Source organism: Oncorhynchus nerka, linkage group LG18, assembly GCF_034236695.1.
Source record: "Oncorhynchus nerka isolate Pitt River linkage group LG18, Oner_Uvic_2.0, whole genome shotgun sequence".
In the NCBI taxonomy this organism is placed as follows: domain Eukaryota; kingdom Metazoa; phylum Chordata; class Actinopteri; order Salmoniformes; family Salmonidae; genus Oncorhynchus; species Oncorhynchus nerka.
In genome coordinates, this window is record NC_088413.1 from 68144993 (window position 1) to 68172224 (window position 27232).

At 45.0% G+C, this 27232-nt stretch overlaps 1 protein-coding gene across 1 annotated transcript in view; it reads right to left on the reverse strand.

Moving 5' to 3' along the window:
* LOC115146511 (protein ELYS) overlaps window positions 1-26180 on the reverse strand; it is a 74975-nt gene extending 48795 nt beyond the window's left edge. Inside the window, exons 1-29 of the mRNA XM_065004295.1 lie at window positions 25924-26180; window positions 23664-23789; window positions 23072-23352; window positions 22823-22997; window positions 22472-22679; window positions 22266-22382; window positions 20035-20119; window positions 19505-19655; window positions 16461-16593; window positions 16040-16221; window positions 15848-15909; window positions 14095-14223; window positions 13862-13952; window positions 13538-13627; window positions 13127-13267; window positions 8133-8237; window positions 7837-7933; window positions 5200-5323; window positions 4964-5020; window positions 4555-4701; window positions 3078-3268; window positions 2812-2956; window positions 2530-2661; window positions 2213-2360; window positions 1950-2100; window positions 1707-1799; window positions 1337-1493; window positions 978-1193; window positions 20-848 (exon numbers count right to left, since the gene is read on the reverse strand). Coding sequence (XP_064860367.1) covers window positions 20-848; window positions 978-1193; window positions 1337-1493; window positions 1707-1799; window positions 1950-2100; window positions 2213-2360; window positions 2530-2661; window positions 2812-2956; window positions 3078-3268; window positions 4555-4701; window positions 4964-5020; window positions 5200-5323; window positions 7837-7933; window positions 8133-8237; window positions 13127-13267; window positions 13538-13627; window positions 13862-13952; window positions 14095-14223; window positions 15848-15909; window positions 16040-16221; window positions 16461-16593; window positions 19505-19655; window positions 20035-20119; window positions 22266-22382; window positions 22472-22679; window positions 22823-22997; window positions 23072-23352; window positions 23664-23784 — 4558 coding nt within the window. The 5' untranslated portion in view covers window positions 23785-23789; window positions 25924-26180. The remainder of the gene's footprint in view (window positions 1-19; window positions 849-977; window positions 1194-1336; window positions 1494-1706; window positions 1800-1949; window positions 2101-2212; window positions 2361-2529; window positions 2662-2811; window positions 2957-3077; window positions 3269-4554; window positions 4702-4963; window positions 5021-5199; window positions 5324-7836; window positions 7934-8132; window positions 8238-13126; window positions 13268-13537; window positions 13628-13861; window positions 13953-14094; window positions 14224-15847; window positions 15910-16039; window positions 16222-16460; window positions 16594-19504; window positions 19656-20034; window positions 20120-22265; window positions 22383-22471; window positions 22680-22822; window positions 22998-23071; window positions 23353-23663; window positions 23790-25923) is intronic.
* Between the last annotated feature and the right edge of the window lie 1052 nt (window positions 26181-27232).

The following is a 27232-nucleotide window of genomic DNA, read 5'->3' on the forward strand; positions in this document are numbered from 1 at the left end:
AGGTGGGTGGAACCCTCACCAGTGTGTTCTGTGGCATCCACAGGTTTCATTGATTCAGTGGGTTGAGATTCATCCTCTTTGGGAGTCTCCTCCTCCTCCACCACCTCCGCAGTCTCCACCTCAAGCTCATGGTTGGGCATATCAATAACTTCCTGGTGAAGATTAGATTCAACCACCTCCGTGTTAGGAGTTGGTTCTACTGCCCGTGTGACCCTTGGTTGGACTACAACTTCCTTTTCAGCCTTAGACTCTTGTTCAGGGCTGACCTCCATCTCCACTACTTCCTGGTCCAGCTCTACATCTCTGCTGACCTCCTCTTCCTTTACTTCCAGGTCCTTGTTCTGCCCTTCCTCCAGTGACAGGAGGAGAGTCAGCTCATTGGCTGCTGCAGGCTGCACTTCCTCCTTTGAGAGTGGGGCTTCCAGTACTGCTTGAGTTTTGAGGTTAACCACCACTTCATCATCATCCTCATCTGTGACCTCATTGGCTGGATGTTGAAGCGCCTCCATCTCCAGGTCTTCAGGCAGAGGTGCATCATGGAACTCCAGCGTGGTGTCTGTTGAAAGGACAGAGGCCTGGCTCGTCTCCAAACCAAGGCTGAGTCGTCCTGGCAACGTGCTAGGCAAAGCAGTTACCAAGACAGAGGAGCCGCTCTCAGAGTCTCCCCTCTCTGGTGAGGGCTCGCGGACCGGTGGTTGCAGGAACTTCACATGTGTGACCTTCACCTCCTCCACCTCTTCCTGCCCTTCCTCATCATAGTCAGCAGAGTGTGAGGTCCAGGCCTCAGGTCCAGCCTTTGACAGTGGAGAGCCTCTGGTCAGCAGGCTAATCTCATTCTCGGTTGCGATCTGTAGAGTACAAAACAAATCATTAACATGGTAAACAAGGGTAAAGTATCTGAAAAGTTTGTTGGTTCATAGACTCCCAATTCCACTGTTATGTTGCTAAATGAGGCCCAGTGGTCCAGGAGGTCTTACCCCGTTGCTCCAGTGGAGGGTGCCTTTCTCTGACTGCGAGGCAGTCTCCTCGATGAAGGTGATGCGGCTCTCCTTGGGGCACAGTGGGGGGGTGACAGAGCGCCCGGGAGAGGCAGAGGGGGTGGCCACGGGGGTGGGGCGCAGGCTGCTCCTCAGGATGGACTGAGGGGTGAAGGCCGAGAACAAGGGACCGGACGTTGCTAGGGCTCGCGCTCGCTACGGGAAAGAAACAACCATTGGAGTTTCAAACACACTGTTGACAACCCACTGCAGCAGGCTTAAGTCTCAGACACAGTGGTGTTCAGGACCATGTGACTTCTAGAAGTTAGAGTTAATTCCCAATCAAGCTATAAAACTACCTTGACCACCTGTGGGGTCTGCAGCAGGCTGAGCTCAGGGGCCTTGTTGATGCTTTTGGGGAGGTTCCAGGAGCTAGCTGCCCTAGGGGGTGTCAGCAGGGGTCGTGCCCCCTCTGGAGGAGTGGTCTGAGAGGGGTGAACCACTAGGTCCAACACCCTGGGGGTTGGGATAGGAGGAAGGGTTAGGAAAGCATGTCAGATGTATTGAAATCAACATGTCAAACCTCTCACACAAAAGACTAGCGGCATGTCATTTATAGCTCATCTTACATACTTCCACCCAAACCTCTCATTGACATGGATGTATGATTAACGTGACAGTCTGAGTTCGGTGGGATTATGTCAAATTGAGGTTCGGTGTGTGTCGTACCTGGACTTCCTCTTGGAGGCCATGGTGATAGGCGTGCCCACGAAGGCCTCGGGCAGATCCCGGGAGGGGAAGAGCACCTCCGCTGCCCTGGGGCTGGGTGGCGTGGAGAGGGGAAGGGAAACAACTCAATTGAACATATCAAATCCAGGGGTGGATAACCCATCTTTACCACTTACTTACATCTTAGTCAGATAGGGGGGGGTGGGGACAGGGCGGTTGGGGACAGGGCGGTTGGGGTCTCACCTCTTGAGTGGGGAGGACTGGGGCGTGGGGTTCTTCCCCACCCACACCTCCTCGATCTTCGACAGGACGCTGTTGATGAACGCCGCTCTGGTCAGCACGTTCTCATTGGCCGACCGCTTGGCGATGGTCGACAGCGGCTGTGGCCGCGACACTAAGAAGAACACACATTATCGAAGTCAAGGGTCACACTGAAAACATAAATCTAACCTTGAAGCGTGTACAGAGCAGTGTAATAAGAAGCTAGGAGGGACAAGGTCACGTACCCTCTCTGAGGATGGTGGAGGGGTGGTGGTATGGCTTAGCTCTTTCCGTGGCCAGCTTCCTCTGGACCCGAGGAAGAACTTTCCCGTACTGGTCCAGGATTGAGTTCCTGGTTTTGGTTCTCTCCTTCAGCTTGGGATCCCTCTCGTTCTGGAGAACAGATATATGAACGGAATGGAAACATTAAGGGCAGAATTCAGCAACATGTCTTATCAACACACACACGTTAGGGTGACTTATTTCTAAAAACCTCGTAGCATATGTTCTGTATTGGTGAAGTGTATAAATAAACCATGAGTTTATTTAAATGTGAACATACCACCATGTTCATCTTGAGGGTGTGGTTGAGCTGCAGGGCGGGGACGTAGTTAGCCTGCTGCAGGTAGTGCATCATCAGTAGCTCTCTGTTCTGGAGACCCCCTGTACCCTGCAGGAACCTCTCCAAGCACTCCTACACACACACACACAAACAAACAAACAAACAAACAGGTAAAACTTCAGGGATGGGATTGTCACATGAAAAAAAATGTTATTGATGCGCATGCCAGGGTCGTGATTTCGCCCTGGTAGAAAGGAAAGTTGGGGGAACAAGGCATCCTACTTGTTCAGCCAGACCCAGGGGCAGTTTGAGCAGCTCCTTCATGAGGCCAAGCTCCTGACAGGTCTGGTAGAGGAAACTTAACAACTCCTCCGTGTTCAGGATGTTGGAGTGCTGCCTCAGCATGGCCCAGGCCTCCACCAGACACCTACACGGAGAGGGGTTATACAAACATGTTAACCGTACCAGGAAGAAGAAAAAAAACATCACAATGCCGTCACTGTTAGCAAGGATGCTAGCAAACACACACACACACTTATAACAGCCACCTGTTGTGTAGCAGCACAGCCAAGCAGAGCTGGGCCTGAGCTGTGGAAGAGAGGGGGGGCTTCATAACGTGGAGGTAGCGCAGGGCGATCCCGTGTTTCCCCTGGCACATGAGAGCTTGCAGGATGCGATCATGCTGCCAGCCCCACAGGGACGGGGAGGTGGTGGGGTGCAGCAGCATCTCCAGGGAGTTCTGGAGAGGGTCAAAGTTCAGGTGTCAACTAGATGAAACCATTTTATCACTACCTTTATCAAATCAAATTTGTCACATGCACCGAATACAACCTTAATGTGATTACTTACAAGAAAAAATAGAAAATATTTACTATATAAACAAAAGTATAAATATAGATAAAGTAACAAGAAAATCACATAACATTAACAAAGCTATATACAGGGGATACCGGGTCAATGTACAGGTAAGTCAAGGTTATTTATATACTGACTATGCATAGACAGACAGCGAGTAGCAGCAGTGTAAAAATAAAGTAAATATTCCGGGTGGACATTTGATTAATTGTTGAGCAGTCTTATGGCTTGGGGAGGTAGAAGCTTTTATGGAGCCTTTCGATCTTAGACTTGGCGCTCCGGTACCGCTTGCCATGCGGTAGCAGAGAGAACAGTCTATGACTTGGGTGGCTGGAGTCTTGACAATTTTTAGGGTCTTCCTCTGACACCGCCTGGTATAGTGGTCCTGGATGGCAGGAAGCTTGGCCCCAGTGATGTACTGGGCCGTATGCACTACCCTCTGTGGCGCTTTACGGTCAGATGCCGAGCAGTGGGTGAACAGGGAGTACAGGGGGGGACTAAGCACACACCCCAAATGGGCCAGTGTTGAGGACCAGCATGACAGATGTGTTGAATTGGAGTGGGTCCAGGGTTTCTGGAGTGATGGTGTTGATGTAAGCCATGAACTGCCTTTCAAAGCACTTCATGGCTACCGACATGAGTGCTACGAGGCAGTAATCATTTAGACAGGTTACATTCGCTTCCTTGGGCACAGGGACTATGGTGATCTGTTTGAAACATGCAGGTATTACAGACTCGGTCAGGGAGAGGTTGAACATGTCAGTGAAGACACTTGCCAGTTGGTTTGCGCATGCTTTGAGTAGCCATCCTGGTAATCCGTCTGCCAACGAATCATTCTATGAAATAACTCACTGTACACATTTGAAATTCCACATGCAAGGTTTGAGTTACGGGGAAAAGGCCCCATCACAAACCATACACTATCCTTGCTAAATGCTAACTTTAACTTTTGGGAAGGGGAAGAGAGGGAGCGATGGGAAGGGGAAGAGAGGGAGAAGAGAGGGAGCGATGGAAGGGGAAGAGAGGGAGAAGAGGTTTGAGTTACGGGGAAAAGGCCACATCACAAACCAAACACTATCCTTGCTAAATGCTAACTTCCAGAAATAGTCTTCTAAAATGTGACTGGTTATAACCCTGTATTGTCTGGCGTGTATATGTGCACGCGTCTACCTGGTGGTCGTGGTGGTCCAGCAGCCAGAAGCCCTGCACCAGTTTGACCAGGCCGATGGGGATGGCGAAGGCAGTGGGGAAGGACTCCACAGACCCACCGCTCTTGTTGGGGAAGGAATACATCACATCCAACAACAGGTAGATCACCTGGGGGAGGGGTCAAGGCTCACACATAGAGAGAAGAAGTGTGTTCTGTCTCACTATACTCTGTGTGTGTGTGTGTGTGTGTGTGTGTGTGTGTGTGTGTGTGTGTGTGTAGAAGAGTGGGTCTGTATGTGTTAGGTGGATTTCACAAGTCTAGGCACTTGTGTGGGTTAGGAGTGTAAGGACACAGCATTTAAAATCAAACCAATTCCCTGATATGAACACTTGGATGGTTGCGACGGAACCCAGTACAGAGCAAGGATACGATGGCGTGCTTAGCAGATTCATCTATGTTCTCCAGGAGGTAAATATCCAGCAGGCCCTGTGGACAGCGGAGAGAAGATCAACACTAGGTGTGTTTTAGCTTCTGTTATACTATGTCTACATCTAGATGGAATTCCATGGAGATCATTCAGAGTATGTGCTCAAGGTAGGAAGTTAGATCGTTGTTTGGCTCTGTGTGTTTGTGTGCGCGTGAATGCACAGGTACCAGATGCTTACGTGTAGCGTAGGTGGCGGATACTGTCCCGTCCCGCCCTCGTCCCGTTTCCACAGGTCAACCAAGCGATCACCGCATTGGGCAACTAAGCCATCAATCATCAGGCAGTCTGCACACCACTTCCCCCTGAGAAGAACAGATGGTTTATTCTAAATATTGATGGTGGTTGAGATGGTCTTACGTGAAATGCATTAGTTTCCCAAACCAGTCTTTCACAGTAGGACTCCACAGTAGGAACATGAAGGAAAATGGACACTAATATGAGACACGCATACCAAATATAGGGTGTTTCTCAATATGCATACTACCGCACTGCACGCTCTCATGCTCAGAGTACATTCTCAGAGGACGTTCTCTTGAGTACGTTCTTGTGAGGACAAGAGTGTGGAGAACACATAAAACATTCCTTTTAACAAGCACCCACACTCCAAATGTATTACCTTACGCTGCACCTCCCCAATTCACTGAACCTTTATCCAGCCAGGACAATGGCAACAAGACATACAATCATCATAATTATCAGCTAGATGTGTGCGAATCGTAATAATCGAGCAAGCCAGATAGTTAAACAGGCAAAAGTGACCAAAAATGAATGTTATGCAAGGTAGATTAAACACTTGTAGGTAGCTAGCTACCAATTCTTCGTGGCTATCAAGCTAACAGTAGTAGCTAGCCAGTTAGGCCTATTGACTTTGTCATGACTGTCCTGACCAGGTCAAGTTACAGGAGACCACAACCCTACAGATTATCTCTCAACACCAACAGAGGAGGAGAGATCTAGGGGTCTGAAGATGTGGGGTTTTTATGACCCCTCACGCCCCTGGTAAATCTCAGGCCACAGACAAATTCCTTTTTCCTGTCACTATGGAGAACCAGCCTCAGAACATTAAACATGAAATAAAGGGACTTTGGAACAATGGTTTCCGTCAGCCACAATGGTGGTCATGACGATAGATGTCATTTTTGTTTTGTTATTAAAAGGTTAATAGATGACGGTATTACGAAAACATTGTAACGTGAAGAGTTTTCCTAGTATATGTTTGATGTTTATACATTGTACATTGTGTGGAAAATGTCCAAATCAAAGGGAATGTTTTGGTAAAGATGAAATGTTAAGTTAGTTGTCTAAAATTGGATTTGAGTCAAATCTCAACCTTGCCTCATTAACTTGGTTCGCCCAGAGAATTTCCCTAAAGGGGGTTACGCCCACTTCTGACACAAGGGTATAAAACCTGTGAGTAAAGAATTTACAGAGGAGACTACGTGACCCAAGCTACAGCCAAGGTCTAAAAGGTCAACGAACTCAGAAAGCAACAAGTTTGAAGACAAAGAAATCATTTTCTACCCAAGCTACGGATGAGTAGCTGTGTCTAAGCAGATGAATTCAAGCCGGACCCCCATAGCATCCAATCCCAGCGAATCGTGGTATCTAAAGGGTTCCATTCCTATACTGTGAGCTCTGAGCTACAGAGCTGTCTGTCCTCAGAAGACCCCTTCCATAGCAAGGGTGAGGGAACAGACTCCTAAGCCAAAAGGACACTGACATCGGGAGGACGATCAGAGAGGTGCGCAGGAGAAGTGCGTCATCAAGAAGCTAAACGTTCCCCTGAACGGTCCACGCAGAGCATCCTCGGAGGTCTACCCCATGTAATTACATCATTATATTCTGACCCATAAGAGCAGCAGTTTGGGGCAAGGCTAGGGTTAGAATAGCATAGTTGACAAATTCACCCAAATGTATATTTCTCGTGTACTTTCTTTTTCCTCTCGCTCTTTGAAATCCCCATTTTGGGTAACACGCGCCACAGTGTGTTGGCCCGTTATACTAAGTTCTAATCAATAGCCTATAATGTGTATCTTTTATCATTTTAGCTTTTTCGTAAATAAATATTCAACTAAGATTGGTGTGGTACGAACTCATTGGTGAGACCTGGGTCCGTGCAGATTCACGGGCTATACGACGTTCAGAACGAGATTGGTAGAGGTAACTGGTTAATTAGCGGCTGTTGTGAAATCGATATTCTGATACTCGAGTTAATTTGGGAAATAGAAACTCAATAAAAACTAGTTCTCCCATGGTGCCCCAGGTTAATGAGTTAATAATTGCTTGATTCAGTTAATGACGCAATTAGAAACTTTTAACCATTCGATGAACAGTCGTCACATTAACTAATACAACGTCACAACAACTTATTATGGGCTTGCGATCTACGGTACGTAGGCAGGTAAACATGCCAAAATGAACACAGCGTATATTTATTAACGTATCAAGATACAATACTGTAGTCAGGCAACATATGAGATGTGAATAGGAAGACACGTTGCATCATTTTTAAATTGGTTGCGTCATATTTCTTTGCATACATTTCCGATTAAGCTTTCAAACAGAGTATGCATTCGATAAGACCCTTCGTGCTCCATTTTGATACTTAGACTTGGACTCATACTCCCAACGCGCCGTGCTCGGAGCACAGTGGTATGCATTTTGTGAAACACCCATACCGTATACAACATCACAAAAACAGATCTTCAGAAGAATGACACCGAGGGGACCAAGTTAAACTTTTCCTGTCTCTTCTTGCTGATGTATTTTACTATCAGTCCTGTACCAGCTCGTGGATGATATGAACAGCACTCACTTGGAGAGCTGCTGCAGCTCCTCTCTGCGGATGGTGTAGTAGTTCTGGTTCACAGAGTAGCTGTAGAAGGGCCGGGGGATCTGCACAGCATCCTCATCTGGTTGACAGGGGAATTAAAACTATTGCAAACCTATAATAGTGGACATCTCTAGCACTGCATCTGAAATGGCACCCTACTTACTATGATGTACACTACTTTTGGTGTACATGGTGAAAGTGGTCTATGTTCCAAAAGGTGGCATGGAATATGGACTGAACTTAAATGTTTGAACTGCTACCACAGTACGTGGTCTTACCGGAGCCCTCGGGCAGGAGTCCAGTCCGACAGAACCAGAGGACCACCTGGGCGTACTGAGAGATAAGGCTGGACACCAGATTCTTATTGATGAGACCCAGCAGACCTGCACAAATAACTGCATTACAACACCCAATTCTGACATATCATGACATGGTATGTAGAGGCACATAAATCAAATGACATTTTATTAGTCACATGCACCGAATGCAACAGGCGTAGACTTCACAGTGAAATGCTTACTTACAGGCCCTTAACCAACAATGCAGATTAAAAAAATACCTACAAGGATAAGAAATAAAAGTAACAACTGCAGTAAAATAACAATAGCGAGACTATATATAGGGGTGTACCGGGAACAGAGCTTGTGCGGGGGTACCGGTTAGTTGAGGTAATATGTAGGTAGAGTTATTAAAGTGACTATGCATAGATAACAGTCTGGGTGACCATTTGATTAGGTGTTCAGGAGTCTTATGGTTTGGGGGTAGAAGCTGTTTAGAAGCCTCTTGGACCTAGACTTGGTGGTCAGGTACTGCTTGCCGTGCGGTAGCAGAAAGAACAGACTTTATTTATTAATTTTATTATTTCACCTTTATTTAACCAGGTAGGCCAGTTGAGAACGTGTTCTCATTTACAACTGCGACTTGGCCAAGATAAAGCAAAGCAGTGCGACAAAAACAGCAGAGTTACATTGGATAAACAAATGTACAGTCTATGCAAATGAAGTAAGATTAGGGAGGTAAGGCAATAAATAGGCCATAGAGGCAAAATAATTACAATTTAGCATTAACACTGGAGTGATTGATGTGGATAAGAGCGTCTGCTAAATGACTTAAATGTAAAATGTAAATGTAAATGTGCAGATGATGATGTGCAAGTAGAGATACTGTGGGGAAAAATAGCTTTTTTTTAAACAAAAATAGCAATATGGGGATGAGGATGTTGGGTGTGCTATTTACAGATTGGCTATGTACAGGTACAGTGATCAGTAAGCTGCTCTGACAGCTGATGCCTAAAGTTAGAGAGGGAGATAAGTCTCCAGCTTCAGTGATTTTTGCATTTCATTCCAGTCATTGGCAGCAGAGAACTGGAAGGAAAAGCAGCTAAAGTAGGTGTTGGCTTTGGGCATGACCAGTGAAAAATACCTGCTGGAGCGTGTGCTACGGGTGGTGGGTGCTGCTATGGTGACCAGTGAGCCGAGTTAAGGCAGGGCTTTACTTAGCAAGGACTTATAGATGACCTGGAGCCAGTGGGTTTAGCGATGAATATGTAGTGAGGTCCAGCAGACGGGAGCATACAGGTCGCAGTGGTGGGTAGTATATGGGGCTTTGGTGACAAAACGGATGGCACGGTGATAGACTGCATCCAATTTATTGAGTAGAGTATTGGAGGCTATTTTGTAAATGACATCGCCGAAGTCAGTTTTACGAGGGTATGTTTGGCAGCATGAGTGAAGGATGCTTTTTTGTGAAATAGGAAGCCAATTCTAGATTTAAATATGGATTGGAGATGTTTGATGTGAGTCTGGAAGGAGAGTTTAGTCTAACCAGACACCTAGGTATTTGTAGTTGTCCACATATTCTAAGTCAGAACTGTCCAGAGTAGTGATGCTTGTCGGTCGGGCGGGTGCGGGCAGCAATCGGTTGAAGAGCATGCATTTAGTTTTACTAGCATTTAAAAGCAGTTGGAGGCCACAGAAGGAGTATTGTATGGCATTAAAGCTCGTTTGGAGGTTAGTTAACAGTGTCCAAAGAAGGGCCAGATGTATACAGAATGGTGTCGTCTGCGTAGAGGTGGATCAGAGATTCACCAGCAGCAAGAGCAACATCATTGATGTATTTAGAGAAAAGAGTCGGCCTGAGAATTGAACCCTGAGGCACCCCCTTAAGAGACTGCCAGAGGTCCAGATACCAGGCCCTCCGATTTGACACACTGAACTCTGTCTAGTAGTTGGTAGTTGGTGAACCAGGCGAGGCAGTCATTTGAGAATCCAAGGCTATTGAGTCTGCCGATAAGAATGCAGTGATTGACGGAGTCGAAAGCCTTGGCCAGGTCGAGGAAGACAGCTGCACAGTATTGTCTTTTGAAGAGGGGGATGACTGCGGAAGCTTTCCAATCTTTGGGTATCTCAGACGATACGAAAGAGGTTGAACAGGCTAGCAATAGGGGTTGCAACAATTTCTGCAGATAATTTTAGAAAGAGAGGGTCCAGATTGTCTAGCCCAGCTGATTTGTAGGGATCCAGATTTTGCAGCTCTTTCAGGACATCAGCTGTCTGGATTTTGGTGAGGGAGAAAGGGGGGGCAGCCAGGTGGAAAGCATGGCCAGCCGTAGTAAAATGCTTGTTGAAATTCAATTATCGTAGATTTATTGCATAGGTTTAAAGGTTAAATTAGGTGTCAGGTTTCAAAAATGCTTTATGGCGAAAGCATACCGTACGATTATTTGAGAACATAACCCAGCAGACAATCATTACAAACAGTAACCAACCAAGTAGAAGAGTATAGAAATAGAGAAAATGAATGACTTACCTTTGATGATCTTCATATGGTTGCACTCAGAACACATTCATTTATTCAATAAATGTTCCTTTTGTTCATAAAGTCTCTCTTTATATCCAAAAACCTTTTCTTCAGTAATCCACAGGCTCAAACACAGTAACAAGAGGCAGACAAAAAAATCAAAATTGTATCCGTAAGGTTCATATTAGAGGTCGACCGATAATGATTTTTCAACGCCGATACAGATTATTGGAGGACCAAAAAAGCCGATGCCGATTAATTGGCCAATTTAAAATATTTTTTATTTTATTTGTAATAATGACAATTACAACAATACTGAATTAATACTTATTTTAACTTGATATAATACATCAATAAAATCAATTGAGCCATAAGTAGATACTGAAACATGTTCAATTTGGTTTAAATAATGCAAAAACAAAGTGTTGGAGAAGAAAGTAAAAGTGCAATATGTGCTATGTAAGAAAGCTAACGTTTCAGTTCCTTGCTCAGAACATGAGAACATATGAAAGCTGGTGGTTCCTTTTAACATGAGTCTTCAATATTCCCAGGTAAGAAGTTTTAGGTTGTAGTTATTATAGGACTATTTCCCTCTATACCATTTGTATTACATTAACCTTTGACTGTTGGATGCACTTTAGTATTGCCAGTGTAACAGTATAGCTTCCGTCCCTCTCCTCGCTCCTCCCTGGGCTCGAACCAGCAACACAACGACAACAGCCACCACATTGAAGCAGCGTTACCCATGCAGAGCAAGGGAAACAACCACCCGAAGGCTCAGAGCGAGTGAAGTTTGAAATGCTATTAGCGCGCGCTAACTAGCCACCCATTTCACTTCAGTCACACCAGCCTCATCTCAGGAGTTGATATGCTTGAAGTCATAAACAGCGCAATGCTTGACACATAACGAAGAGCTGCTGGCAAAATGCACGAAAGTGCTGTTTGAATGAATGTTTACACGCCTGCTTCTGCCTACTCAGTCAGACACTTAGATACGTGTATGCTCAGTCAGATTATATGCAACACAGGACACGCTAGATAATATTTAGTAATATCATCAACCATGTGTAGTTAACTAGTGATTATGATTGATTGTTTTTTATAAGATAAGTTTAATGCTAGCTAGCAACTTACCTTGCCTTACTGCATTTGCGTAACAGGCAGTCTCCTTGTGGAGTGCAATGAGAGAGAGGCAGGTTGTTATTGCGTTGGACTAGTTAACTGTAAGGTTGCAAGATTGGATCCCCCGAGCGGACAAGGTGAAAATCTGTCTTTCTGCCCCTGAACGAGGCAGTTATTAACCAACCGTTCCTAGGCCGTCATTGAAAATAAGAATGTGTTCTTAACTGACTTGCCTCGTTAAATAAAGATTAAATATAGGTGTAAAAAAAAAAGTTTAATCAGCAGATCGGCGCGCAGAAATACCGATTTCCGATTGTTAGGGAACCTTGAAATCGGCCCTAAATAATCGGCCATTCCGATTAATCGGTCGACCTCTAGTTCATATAAACATGTCAAACGATGTTTATATTCAAGCCTCATGTTGTTTTTAGCCTAAATAATTGCCGTACCTGTAGGTAGTGTGGTCTACAGCTTATCATGAGAAACTCTACCTCAGGCGAGCAATAGCTCGAGATTTCCTTCGGTGTCGTGCACCAGCTGTTTACAAAAATACATAGTCCGCCGCCCCTTTCCTTACCAAACGCCGCTGTTCTATCCTGCCAGTACATCATATAACCAGCCAGCTGTATGTTGAGTGTCGTCGTTCAGCCACGACTCCGTGATATTAGTTTTGAATGTCCCATTGGTAGTTTAAACTTCCTCGTAAATCATCAATTATATTCTCCAACGATGGCATGTTTGTTAGCAGAATGGAAGGAAGTGGGGGGTTTATTCGATCGCCGACAAATTCTCAGAAGGCAACCTGCCCTCTGGCCCCTTTTTCTCCGCCTCCTCTTCACACAAATCATAGGGATCTGGGCCGGTTCCCGAGAAAGCAGTATATCGTTCACTTCGGGCTCGTCAGACTTGCTAAAGGTAAAAAAAAATTAAAAAAGGATTCTGCCAGTCCGTGGTGAGTAATTGCAGTCCTGATGTCCAGAAGATCATTTCAGTCATAAGAGACGGTAGCGGCAACATTATGTACAAATTAAGTTTAAAAATGTTACAAACGCAAATAAACAATTGGTTGGGGACATGTAGAACGTCTGCCTTCTTCTCTAGGGCCATTTTAGTAAAGGGTGTGTTAATGGCTCTAACCACAGGGAGTGAAAGCCACCAACCAAGACACTTGTGTGAACCCCGTCTCTGCCTCTCAAAATATTGCTATTTTGTACATTTTCTCTACAGAAGCAAAGTGGTATTCAGTTGCATGAGCACCGCAAGCCGCTCTGCTCGGTCAACGACCAGTGCTTCAACGTTAAAATAAATAAGCCTCCTGGCAACGGTGCCCCTTGTCTGAATTAGGCTTTACCTCGCTGAGTGAGTTCCTGTGCCTCTCTGAGCAGACAGTGGAAGATGGTGCTGAGGTTCCCCAGTAGCCTCTGGCTGTGCTGCAGCAGCTGAAGGGTCGGGGAGTCCGTGAAGTTAGATGAGCTGTCAAACAGGGGAGCACCTGGGGGGAGACAAAGAATAAGGGCAGACGGAAATCAGAGAACACAGTCCAGATTGCTGGACCTCCTCACATATAACAAAATCTATTGCCCTAGGAAAACATATCAAATCCAAAAATGCTTGAGGAAATCACATGACAACACAGCTGCAAGTTGCTATAGTTACCAACCAAATACACTTCGAGCCATGAGTATTCTTTTTAATGTAAACCATAAGATCAATAAGGTGTTGACAGAGTGTCATGCTGATCACTGTGGTAGGAAACACTCACATATGCCATCCAGCTGCTCCTTGGTGTGAACCACCTTGTCCCAGGCCCACTCCAGAATGTAGCGCAGGTTCACCGCAGAGCCTGGTTGCTCTGTGAAGCAAACACCACCATTTTACATTAGAGAGGAATCCAATCTAGGGGTGCATCTCAATAACCCAAACTGTCTGTGTCCCCCGGTCTCCTTTCCTCTAATCTGCGAGGAAGTGAATATCTGAAAGTGATTCACCTGTTGTGTGTGTTCGGATCAGTGTACATGTAGTACAGGAGATGAAGCCAGGGTTGATCTAAATAACAGGGTGCCAGTGTTGTTATGCAGTGTCTCACCCTCAGCGGTCCACTGCTTGATACAGCTGGTGATCAGGCCCAAGGAGCTGGTCTCTATGGCTGTAGACAAGATGGCGTCCAACTGCTCTTCCTGACCAGAGAGAGGAAGAGAGTCCGGCACATTGAGCTAATGCATTCACATATATAAAATTGTCCTTAAAAACCTTTAGACACTGGAAAGTTTGCACAGCAAAAAGGAATAACCGTCAACCTCTCAGAAGCTGTGTGTGTACCTGAGAGAGGCTGGAGGGCTGCACGTCAGCCAGGCGAGAGGAGAGCAGGCCGGACATCAGGCAGCGAGAGTAGCCATTTGAGATGACATCACTGGAGCAGGGAGCAGCCTTCTTCAAGAAGCTAAGAGTCTGAGACAGCAAGAGATAGTTCATGTGATTCACAAGATAACATCCTGCTGTATGGACAATGGATGACTAAAGGCATAATAGTCAACTAATTGAAAGTCTTCATGTTAGCCACATGTACAGTGCATTCAGAAAGATACAATACAGCCTTGTTCAAAAATTGATTAAATAGTTTTCCCCTCATCAATCTACACACAATACACCATAATGACATAGAAAAAAACAAGCTACAAGCTTGGCACACCTGTATTTGGAGAGTTTCTCCCATTCTTCTCTGCAGATTCTGTCAAGTTGGATGGGGAGTGTTGCTGCACAGCTATTTTCAGGTCTCTCCAGAGATGTTCTATCGAGTTCAAGTCCGGCCTCTGGCTGGGCCACTCAAGGACATTCAGAGACTTGTACTGAAGCCACACCTACGTTGACTTGGTCGTGTGCTTTGGGTCGCTGTCCTGTTGAAAGGTGAACATTCAACCCAGTCGGAGGTCCTGAGCGCTCTGGAGCAGGTTTTCATCAAGGATCTCTCTGTACTTGGCTCTGTTCATCTTTCCCTCGATCCTCACTAGTCTCCCAGTCCCTGCCACTGAAAACTATCCCCACCGCATGATGCTGTCACCACCATGCTTCACCGTAGGGATGGTGCCAGGTTTCCTCCAGACATGATGCTGTCACCACCATGCTTCACCACCATGCTTCACCGTAGGGATGGTGCCAGGTTTCGTCCAGACATGATGCTGTCACCACCATGCTTCACCGTAGGGATGGTGCCAGGTTTCCTCCAGACGTGACGCTTGACAAACTCCAAGCAGCCTGTCATGTGCCTTTTACTGAGGAGTGGCTTCTCTCTGGCCACTCTACCATAAAGGACTGATTGGTGGAGTGCTGCAGAGATGGGAGAACCTTCAAGAAGGAAAACCATCTCCAGAGGGACTCCGGAGCTCTGTCAGAGTGACCATCGGGTTCTTGCTCACATCCCTGACCAAGGCCCTCGTCTCCTGATTGCTCAGTTTGTCCGGGCAGCCCGCTCTAGGAAGAGTCTTTTTGGTTTCAAACTTCTTCCATTTAAGAATGAGGCCATTGTGTTCTTGGGGACCTTCAATGCAGCAGACATTTTTGGTACCTTTCCCCAGATTAATGCCAACACAATCCTGTCTCGGAGCTCTACGGACAATTCCATCGACCTCATGGCTTGGTTTTTGCTCTGACATGGACTGTCAACTGTGGGACCTTATATAAACAGGTGTGTGCCTCTCAAAATCATGTCCAATCAATTGAATTTACCACAGGTGGACTCCACAATCAAGTTGAAAAAACCATCAAGGATGATCAATGGAAACAGGATGCACCTGATTTCAAGTCTCATAGCAAAGTGTTTGAATACTTATGTAAATACAGTTATTTTTTTAATATAAATTTGCAAATGTCAAAATACCAGCTTTTGCTTTGTCATTGAGGTATTGTGTGTCGATTGATGAAGAAAATCTTTAATTTAATACATTTCAGAATAAGGCTGTACTATAACAAAATGTGGATAAAGTCAAGGGGTTTGAATACTTTCCGCATGCACTATAACTATCTTTGCAAAGATACAGATGGAGAAAATACACCAAAAATGTAGGGATAAACTCACCTCTTTCTGATACCCAGAGCAAGTTAAGTGCACAATACCAGTGTTGAGCAAACAGGTTGCATCTGTTCCAAGGAAAAACAAATGACCAAGTCATGACAACATTTACTTATCCGAATGGCTTTAAAGAGCTAAATGTATTTCTATTTGCTCAGGGTGTTGTGTGAAAAGGCTTGCGCTGTGTGTCCAACTTGCCGAAGTTGTATGTGGTGGGTTTGAAGAACTGTTCTGGCGGGGGGCAGGTGTAGGGCAGGCCGCGGCTCAGGCTGCGCTCGTGCACCAGGACATCCAACAGGGGGCAGGGTGACGTCATCTCCACCACCGAATCCAGAGACCACACGGCCAGGTAGGGACAGCTGCGCAGAGACTCCCCCGTTCTGACACACACGTTGGTTTCATATTCATGTAAAAGCTTACTATCAACCTCAGAAATGATTTCCCATCAACACCCCCCCCCCCAAAAGTAGACTTGTTTGTAAAAAATAATAATAATTGAAACCAACTACATTCATAAATGAATAAATAACCTAATTGATAAACGCCTGGTATTCGGGGAAATTGGACACACCATGCGATTTAGGCGGCTGGTGATGGGATATTTATGTCAGAATGTTACCTCAGAGAGTCAGGCATCTGTGCATGGTACCATCTGTTGATGTCAAAGACGCCGATGTAAGTGGAGGGGTTGCCCTGTCCGTAGGCCTTCACCTGCCAGCTGAAAATGGACACGCTGGTGTCTGGAGACGCAACTGACAGGGGGAGAAAGGAGAGAAGGCCTTAGTACAAGCCGTGACCACAACAATGAAAGCGCAAGCACCTCATACAGTTGAAGTCGGAAGCTTACATACACTTAGGTTGAAGTCATTAAAACTCGTTTAACAACCACTCCACAAATTTCTTGTTAACAAACTATAGTTTTTGCAAGTCGTTTAGGACATCTACTTTGTGCATGACACAAGTAATTGTTTACATACAGATTATTTCAAAATATCACAATTCCAGTGGGTCAGAAGTTTACATTCACTAAGCTGACTGTGGCTTTAAACAGCTTGGAAAATTCCAGAAAATGATGTCATGGCTTTTAGAAGCTTCTGATAGGTTAATCCAACTCAATCATCTCAATCAAGTTTGCGGACGACACTACAGTGCTAGGCTTGATTACTAACAACGACGAGATGTCCTACAGGGAGGAGGTGAGGGCCCTCGGAGTGTGGTGTCAGAAAAATAACCTCACACTCAACGTCAACAAAACAAAGGAGATGATTGTGGACTTCAGGAAACAGCAGAGGGAGCACCCCCCTATCCACATCGATGGGACAGTAGTGGAGAGGGTAGTAAGTTTTAAGTTCCTCGGCGTACACATCACAGACAAACTGAATTGGTCCACCCACACAGACAGCATCGTGAAGAAGGCGCAGCAGCGCCTCTTCAACCTCAGGAGGCTGAAGAAATTCGGCTTGTCACCAAAAGCACTCACAAACTTCTACAGATGCACAATCGAGAGCATCCTGTCGGGCTGTATCACCGCCTGGTACGGCAACTGCTCCGCCCACAACCGTAAGGCTCTCCAGAGGGTAGTGAGGTCTGCACAACGCATCACCGGGGGCAAACTACCTGCCCTCCAGGACACCTACACCACCCGATGTTACAGGAAGGCCGTAAAGATCATCAAGGACAACAACCACCCGAGCCACTGCCTGTTCACCCCGCTATCATCCAGAAGGCAAGGTCAGTACAGGTGCATCAAAGCAGGGACCGAGAGACTGAAAAACAGTTTCTATCTCAAGGCCATCAGAATGTTAAACAGGCACCACTAACATTGAGTGGCTGCTGCCAACATACTGACTCAACTCCAGCCACTTTAATAATGGGAATTGATGTAAAATATATCACTAGTCACTTTAAACAATGCTACTTAATATAATGTTTACATACCCTACATTACTCATCTCATATGTATTTACCCATATGCATTTACACTTGTGTGTATAAGGTAGTAGTTTTGGAATTGTTAGGTTAGATTACTCGTTGGTTATTACTGCATTGTCGGAACTAGAAGCACAAGCATTTCGCTACACTCGCATTAACATCTGCTAACCATGTGTATGTGACAAATACATTTTATTTTATTTAATTGACATCATTTGAGTCAATTGGAGGTGTACCTGTGGATGCATTTCAAGGCCTACCTTCGAACTCCATGCCTCTTTGCTTGACATCATGGTAAAATCTAAAGAAATCAGTCAATAGCTCAGAAAAAACCATGTAGACCTCCACAAGTCAGGTTCATCTTGGGAGCTATTTCCAAATGCCTGAAGGTACCACGTTCATCTGTACAAATAGTACGCAAGTATAAACACCATGGGACCACGCAGCCGTCATACCGCTCAGGAAGGAAACACGTTCTGTCTCCTAGAGATGTATGTACTTTGGTGCGAAAAGTGCAAATCAATCCCAGAACAACAGCAAAGGACCTTGTAAAGATGCTGGAGGAAACATGTACAAAAGTATCTATATCCACAGTAAAACGAGTCCTGTATCAACAAAACCTGAAAGGCCGCTCAGCAAGGAAAACAACATTGCTCCAAAAACAACATTAAAAAAACAGACTATGGTTTGCAACTGCACATGGAAACAAAGATCATACTTTTTGGTATGATGTCCTCTGGTCTGATGAATCAAAAATAGAACGGTTTGGCCATAATGACCATCGTTATGTTTGGAGGAAAAAGGGGGAGGCTTGCAGAAGAACACCATCCCAACTGTGAAGCATGGGGTGGCAGCCTCATGTTGTGGGGGTGCTTAGCTGCAGGAGGGACTGGTGAACTTCACAAAATAGAAGGCATCATGAAGGAGGAAAATTGTGTATACATTGAAGCAACATTAAAGTTAAAGCTTGGTCGCAAATGGGTCTTCCAAATGGACAATGACCCCAAGCATACTTCCAAAGTTGTGGCAAAATGGCTTAAGGACAACAAAGTAAAGGTATTGGAGTGGCCATCACAAAGCCCTGACCTCAATCCTATTGAAAAGTTGTGGGCAGAACTGAAAAGCGTGTGCGAGCAAGGAGGTCGACAAACCTGACTCAGTTACACCAGCTCTGTCAGGAGGAATGGGCCAAAATTCACCCAAATTGTTGTGGGAAGCTTGTGGAAGGCTACCCAAAACATTTAACCCAAGTTAAACAATTTAAAGGCAATGCTCCAAATACTAATGACCCATTGGGAATCTGATGAAAGAAAGAAATGCTTAAATAAATCACTACTATTTTTCTGACATTTCACATTCTTAAAATAAAGTGGTGATCCTAACTACCCCAAGACAGGGAATTTTTACTAGGATTAAATGTCAGGAATTGTGAAAAACTGAGTTTCAGTGTAGTTGGCTAAGGTGCATGTAAACTTCCGACTTCAACTGTACATCCTTTTCGCTCCAGGGTCGCATTCATTAGAGTACACTGTGGCAAATAATTTTGCAAAGGAAAATGTGCAAGTTCAGGTAGCCGCACTCCTTTTCGGTCCGTTTGGTGTCTAGTAAGTGAATACCACCCACGTAGGTAATAAAGAACATTTTGTTGTTGTTGGTTTTCTGGTCACGTAGACACCAATATAATCCTAAAAAGATTTGAGTTGAGATGACTTGAGATGAAGGAAAAGGTACCTTCGTTCATGCTGTCGTCTCTGTCAGGGTGGTGTCGGAACTTCTCGATGGTCTGGCAGCTGAGCAGGCGGGTGTTGGTGGCCTGAGCCCTCAGGGGGAAGGCTGTGCTGCTCAGCTCCTGACTGTACCGTTCCTCACAGTACTCCAGACCCTAGGAGAGAGATGGAGGGGGAGAAAGGATTGACGTTAATACAGCACCAATGGAAAGATTTATAGGTCTCAAAGCAGTGAAAGCACCACGTTTAAGTAAGAAATAAATATGGTTGGGTATAATAGATTACTAAATGACATCTTCAGGACTGAAACATTGAGAAGAACTGTTGGAAACCAGCAAGCTTTTGGGCAATCGCGGTCCAAACACTTGACCCTGAACATCCAGTTGACGGTCAGTACAGTCTTGACCAAACAAAAGGGGCATTGAACATAAATGGGACCTGTCTCAATCCATGCTGGAAGCGGGAATAGCTACTTATTTCAGTTAGACAGAACAAAATCTTTGAGGTAAAAACATGGGTTGAAATTACAGTTACCTCATAGAGGATCTTTCCTGAGGCCAAACACTTCCTCTCACTGAAGGCCAGCTGGAGCAGGTGCAGACTGACCACGTCTCCCTCACTGGAGAGGGAGAAAGAGGAGGGAGAGAGGGAGATGTGTTAAAGGGTAGCAAATACACCAAGTAATGTGTATCGACATGAGGCGGTTAATGCTGCATGAGTATTTATGCAAAATAAAGGCCAACAACGTGCTATGACCACTGAGCACCATAGCTGCATTCACTGGACCAATGCTACATTTGCATACAAGCTGTAAAGTGTGGAGCTTCCACCATACTGTTTTCACTGATCCAGTCCACTGTATCAGTCAAAAGATAGGACACCTACTCATTAAAGGGTTTTTCTTTATTTTCACTATTTTCTAAATTGTAGAATAATAGTGAAGACATCAAAACTATGAAATGACATATGGAATCATGTAGTATTTTTTTTTTTGAGATTCTTCAAAGTAACCACCCTTTGCCTTGACAGCGTTGCACATTCTTGGAATTCTCTCAACCAGCTTCATGAGGAATGCTTTCCCAACAATCTTGAAGGAGTTCTCACATATTCCAATTTGTAAGTCGCTCTGGATAAGAGCGTCTGCTAAATGACTTAAATGTAAATGTAAATGTATGCCGATCACTTGGTTGGCTGCTTTTCCTTCACTCTGCAGTCCAACTCACCCCAAACCACCTCAATTGGGTTGAGTTCGGGTGATCGTGGAGGCCAGGTCATCTGATGCAACACTCCATCACTGTCCTTGGTCAAATATCCCTTACACAGCCTGGAGGTGTGTTTTGGGTCTATGTCCTGTTGAAAAACAAATGATAGTCCCACTAAGCGCAAACCAGATGGGATGGCGTATCTCTGCAGAATGCTGTGGCAGCCATGCTGGTTAAGTGTGCCTTGAATTATAAATAAATCGACAGTGTCAACAGCAAAGCAACCCCCACACCATCACACCGTTCACCTTCTCTGTGTCTCACAAATACACGGCGGATGGAAACAAAAATCTCCAATTGGGACTCTCATCAAAGGACAGATTTCCACCGGTGTAATGTCCATTGCTTGTGTTTCTTAGCCCAAGCAAGTCTCTTCTTAGAAGTGTCCTTCAGTAGTTGTTTCTTTACAGCAATTCGACCATGAAGGCCTGATTCAAGCAGTCTCCTCTGAACAGTTGATGTTGAGATGTGTCTGTTACTTTAACTGTGAGGCTTTTATTTGGTCTGCAATCCAATGAACAGTTAACTCTAATGAACTTATCCTCTGCAGCAGAGTTAACTCTGGGTCTTCCTTTCCTGTGGCGGTCCTCATGAGCGCCAGTTTCATCATAAGGGTTTTTGCGACTGCACTTGAAGTAACTTTCAAAGTTCTTGACATTTTCCGATTGACTGACCTTCATGTCTTAAAGTAATGGACTGTCATTTCTCTTTGCTTATTTGAGCTGTTCTTGCCATAATATGGACTTGGTCTTTTACCAAATCGGGCCATCTTCTCTGTACCAACCCTACCTTGTCACAACACAACAGAAACACATTAAGAGGGAAAGAAATTCCACAATGGAACATTTAACAAGGCATCACCTGTTCATTGAAATGCATTCCAGGTGATTACCGCATGAAGCTGGTTGAGAGAATGCCAAGAGTGTACAAAGCTGTCATCAAGGCAAAGGGTGACTACTTTGAAGAAACTCAAATATAAAATACATTTTGATATGTTTAACACTTTTTGATTGAATGTGTTATTTCATGTCTTCACTATTATTCTACAATGTAGAAAATAGCAAAAGAAAAACCCTGGAATGTTTTATTTAACTAGGCAAGTCAGTTAAAAACAAATTCTTATTTTCAATGGGGGCCTAGGAACAGTGGGTTAACTGCCTTGTTCGGGGGCAGAACGACAGATTTGTACATTGTCAGCTTGGGGATTCGATCTTGCAACCTTTCGGTTACTAGTCCAACACTCTAACCACTAGGTTACGCTGCCACCCCTTAAATAAGTAGGTGTGTTTGACAGGTACAGTATGTGAATACCAGAGGGGATTGGGGCTGAGAGATCCCAGCCCACATGGAGCTGCAATTATTCCATTGTCCAGGACAAACCAAAACAACCTCAAGTATTTCAAATACATCACATCCTGGTCTGGTGTGCACACTGTGACCTCTTCCAAGAGTTATTGAACTTTGTGCCTCAAGCAGGCAGACAGGTGGGGAGGGAGAACTCACTGGTCTTGGGCAGACTGGATGGCCCACAGGTAACAGCAGTTGCGGGGGTCGTTCTCTGGCTCCTGGAATGTGAAGGCATACACTGGCACCCTGCCGCCCTCCAGCTGGGAGTGATACCTGTGGCAGAACACAGCAGAGACAGTCAGAAAAAGCTATAACTGAAGGTTTACCATAGCCACCATGTCATCCCTGGGCCGTCAACTCACTCCTTCTTGAGCGTCTTCATGTTCCAGAGTTGCAGGTATCCGTCGGAGAAGCCCACGGCCAGCTGGTTGGTGCGAGGGATGTACTGCAGAGCCGTGGCCCCTGTGCCCGTGGGGCTGCTCAGCTGCAGACAGAGATGTCTCCCCTGACGCGTCTCCTGCTCACGTAGCCGGGGGATCTCAGCTAGGGACTTACTCACCACCTCCAGATCTGGAGAGGACAGAGGAGGGTGTGGGTTAGAAAGGGGGGGGGGGGGGGAGAAAACACACACACACTCATCAAACTCTCAATCTTGAGAGGAACTGTGGGCCAGAAAAGTTGTCCGTGTTAGGTTAAAACACACACACGCTGACCTGAGGGCTCCAGCTCGCTCTGGCTGCAGGAGAGGTCATCCAGACACAGGTCCATTAGGAGGACATGTCCCAGGTCCGTGACCACCGCTGCCACACCAAAGAACCAGCGCAGGCTCTGGTGGAGGTGCTGTGTGCTGGCACTGGCCCCGCCATAGCTCACCAGGGCTCGATGGCCCTGATCTGCCAATCATCAGTTTGTCAGTCAGTCCATATCATAATCAATCAAATCAACCAGTTGCTGCAAGCGACAGTAGTAGATGGTGAGAGCGCACTCACCCTGCCCGGTATGACTACGGCTTTGACCACTCGGGAGATACCCAGGTCATAGAGACAGAGCATGCTGCCCTGGGCCTCCTCAAGGCCCACCAGCAGCCCGGTCCTTTTCAGCCAGCAGAAGTCCCTGGCTGCCAGCACGCTGGGGGGGTGCTCCCCATCGCCACAGAAGCAGTAGGCGGACAGGCGCTCACCCGTCACCGCATGGACCACCTCCAGCTGGGGCCCACAGGCGAGCCAAGCTAGCCCGCTACGACCTTCGTCCAGGGAGGGAGGCACATCATGAGGTAGGGAAAAGGGAGCAGTTAGGGCTACTAGTTCATGGTGGTTTATTGTAAAACCTCTCCTCTGAGAAGGGATTGTTTGAGATGCATTTTGTTATTTTAAGACTGAAGAATGCAAAGCTTCCCTCCTGCAAACAATATATGCTGGGAAGGTATGGGCAGTTGGCTATAGTGGCAGACATATGCCCCCCCCCCAATATCAGTTGAAATGAGAAAATAAAGAAAAACCTAAATGCATTGGGTTGTTTGTGAGAGATGGCCGCCGTGCATACACACTGACTTACCAACAGTGAACTTCCCATGAAGCACAGAGTCCAGGGTGATCTCATCCTCCCCCAGAGCATCTACAGTCACCCCCGGGAAACGCAGCAGGCTGCTGGTGACCTGGGCAGCCAGGTCACGCATGTTCACTACACACAAAACATGACATTGCACTGCATTATGTACAAAACAGACAAAAATAGACATTGCTTTACTTGTGATTCTTCCAAACTTCAGGTTTGAGGCACATATGCATGCGAAAACCTACACTGTTACCTTGTTGCTTCGCAATTCCATAGTTACAGAACATTGCTGAGACTCAGATTTTCACTTTAAAAATGGCAAACAAAAACAAATGATTCTAAAGTTAAACAATCCATACAATTATGCACAATGACTACTTTTAACTTCCACTGAAAATGTTACAAAAACACATTTACTTCAACAGTGCAGAAGCAAAGTTTGGTAACAGACTGACAGCACCACGCACAGCAACTGAGCTCAAATCAGACCATAAGAAAACAGTTCCTCTCTAAGCCTCCACCAGGTTTTGCCTTTGGGGCTATGAGGGGACTCAAAGGAGACAAAAGAGTTATTTATGCTGTGTTATGGTTCCCAGTTGTCAGCAGTTTGGGCTCTGGGCCTGCTGGCATAAAAGCTGCCGGCGTGTTTGTGTGCATGTCCTTCTCTTGTTGCTGTGTAAAGCATTGACAGATGATTATCTAGTAGGCCATTACCATATTGCCAGTAGCAGCCTAAACAACTGACACAATCACATAAATAAACAGTATCGTGAGAAGTTATATAATTATCGGAAAGCCCATTTGTTGCATGTTGCTCTGTGTGTTTACCATGTTAAAACTGCGTTACTGTTTACCCACTTGAATCCCAATGAAGAGTGCATGGTCCACAAGATAACACCATCTTAGAGAGCCTTATATAGATGTACATTAAAGGGTAACGTTAAGTATTGAACACTTGTCAGGCAGACATCACGACTACAGCTTTCTGTGCCACTGTATATGAGTTTGGTTCAGTATGAGCAAAACACCATATAGAGTTAGCGTCATAACTTCTTTCACCAATTGATTACATTGACTAGCCTCAGAATTTCACCTAACATGCCATAGTGTCATGCATACCGCAATGAATCATGCAAAATACCACCCCTTTCACAAGCAAGTAGCCTAGCTAGCTAATTTAAAAGAAACCGAGACTACTCCCGCGCAGATTGACAAGACGTGGTACGATTAGATGCAGAGTATTGGGGTAGCTAGTCGTGTACCGTCTGACATCTAAATACCCCCAAAACAAAGTAGATATCAAATGTAATCTACTAACATAATCTTACCTAGATTAACGCAACTCTGAGATTTTAAAATATAGTTAGCTAGCTAATGTAAAACGTAATTGGTTACCTGTGTGTCGGTATCACTATCACACCTTGCCTACACTAAACAATGTCCTACTAACAGTAACTAGCTAGGCTAAATGACGAAATGCAGAACCATGTCAAATACTTCATTTTAGAAGTAACGTTATACATGGCTGTCGATCTAAACATTTGTGATGTAACAATGTAACGTTAAGCTAGCTAGTTAAACCAAGGCAAGGGGAAATGACACCCTTGACTTCTGATTTGAGCTAACGAACTCTACTAGCTTAACGTTAACTAGCTAGCCGTCTCTCGGACATAGTTCATTCTGACACCACGATGTCAGTTTTCTTACTAGCCAGCTAACTTAACATCTTAGTTAACTAACTAGTATAGTTCGTTGACAGTGACTTTGGGGATTGTAGCGAACAGTAATTACAAGTAACTGCATCCGTTGACTTAACTAGGTAGCTAACGTGAGTTACCTAATATTTAATCGGCCTTGCTAGCTAGCTAGACTGCAGCAACGAGCTGCTGCAGTAAACTAGGTACGTTAGCTAGCCAACTCCTATATGCTGTGCGCTAGTTACAAGTCTTGCTACATATTGGTAAATAACCGGTGTTATGCTTACGTTACCATCCTGTAAATACCCCGTAACGTCGTTAGACATAGTTAAATCATAGCAACGTGTGAGGCGGGTGAATCAAAACCTCGCATGAGGTAGCATTATGCTAAAATTAACCGCCTGGCTAGCAAGCTAACGTATCTAAATAGTTAGCCAACTTTGGGTACAACTGCTCCGATGTGCTTAACGGAAGCTAATCCGCCCATTCTTCCAACTGTTAGCATTGTTAGAGGAACTACCTAAAGGCAACAAACGTTATAACCTTAGCTTACTATACGTTACCTGATGTTGACCGTCGTACTACCAACGACGTTAGTAGCTAATAAAATGTGATATATTTTCCGTTGGGACTCTTCCTCGGCCCTGTCATAATAATCCGATTTTCTTGTAAACACTTTTGTTTTTTTTAGGACAACTGTCGAAAACCCACAAATGTTTCAGTATGAAGGACCGTGTCTACTGAATTAGTTGCACTAGCTACGAGATATCTGCCTACTTGCTGGAGTTCAACGCAGGCGCCATTTCCATGTAGATCTAGCTACTGCGCAGGTGTAACGTACGAGCTACTGTGCTTCACAAAATTACGCAAACGTCAAAGGGCCAGAAATAAACATCGCGAGAAAGTAAACAGTTTTTTTTTTCTTTCTTCTGCGTGAGGCAGTTTACACTCTTTCGAATATATATGAATTATTTTCTCTTTCTTTGTTATGTTGTATTGGATGTATTCAATCATTTTGAATTGATCTCTATGTGGATTTTTTGTTTGTTTGTGGATTTAACATATCATCCTCATAGGATTAGGTTACATACTGTAGTTTCAGTAGTGCAGTAAATGCATGGGTGGATTTAGTGATTTGGAAGCCACTGGAGTAACTCCCTGTCAGAAATACTGTGATTAGCAGGGTTCCCCAACTGATGCCCCGTGGGCCAAATCCCACCAGCAATAGTATTTGGCCCCCAAAGCACCAAAATTATGACCCGAGATGCAAAATCTCCCAAATGCAATGTCCCAAGAAGGAAGTTACCCTACCTAATAATAATAATACAAAAGTTACATTTAACGTCATTCATGAGGAGAGAATGCAGGACTATTGTTATTTTTTATTTCACCTTTTCACTTACAACTGCGACCTGGCCAAGATAAAGCAAAACGTCAAAAACAACAAAAACAACTAATAAAGCAGGCAGCGGACCATTTTGTGGTGCTGAAACGTAACGCTGCAACGCAATCAATAGGAAGTGCTGAAAATATAGCTAACTTGTTATGCAAGTGTTGCACAGCAACAGATGGAGAACACCTACACCAGTCGAGTAATTCATTTAAACAATCATTTTAATTTGACTTTACAAGAGGGCTTAGTTGTAGTATATTTCTTTCCAAGCCTAGGCCTATATAAAATAACTTAACTGGCTGATGTAGGCTATGAGACTTAACAGCATCTTTCACAATAACAAAAATGTATGGCCTAATAGCATAAGGGCTCAGGGCCAGACCCAGATGCAGACACGGGAGGCAGATGGTTTGAGTGTTTGACATGTATTACATTCAGAAAGGGTAGGCAAGAGAAGAGTCGTGGACAGGCAAAAGGTC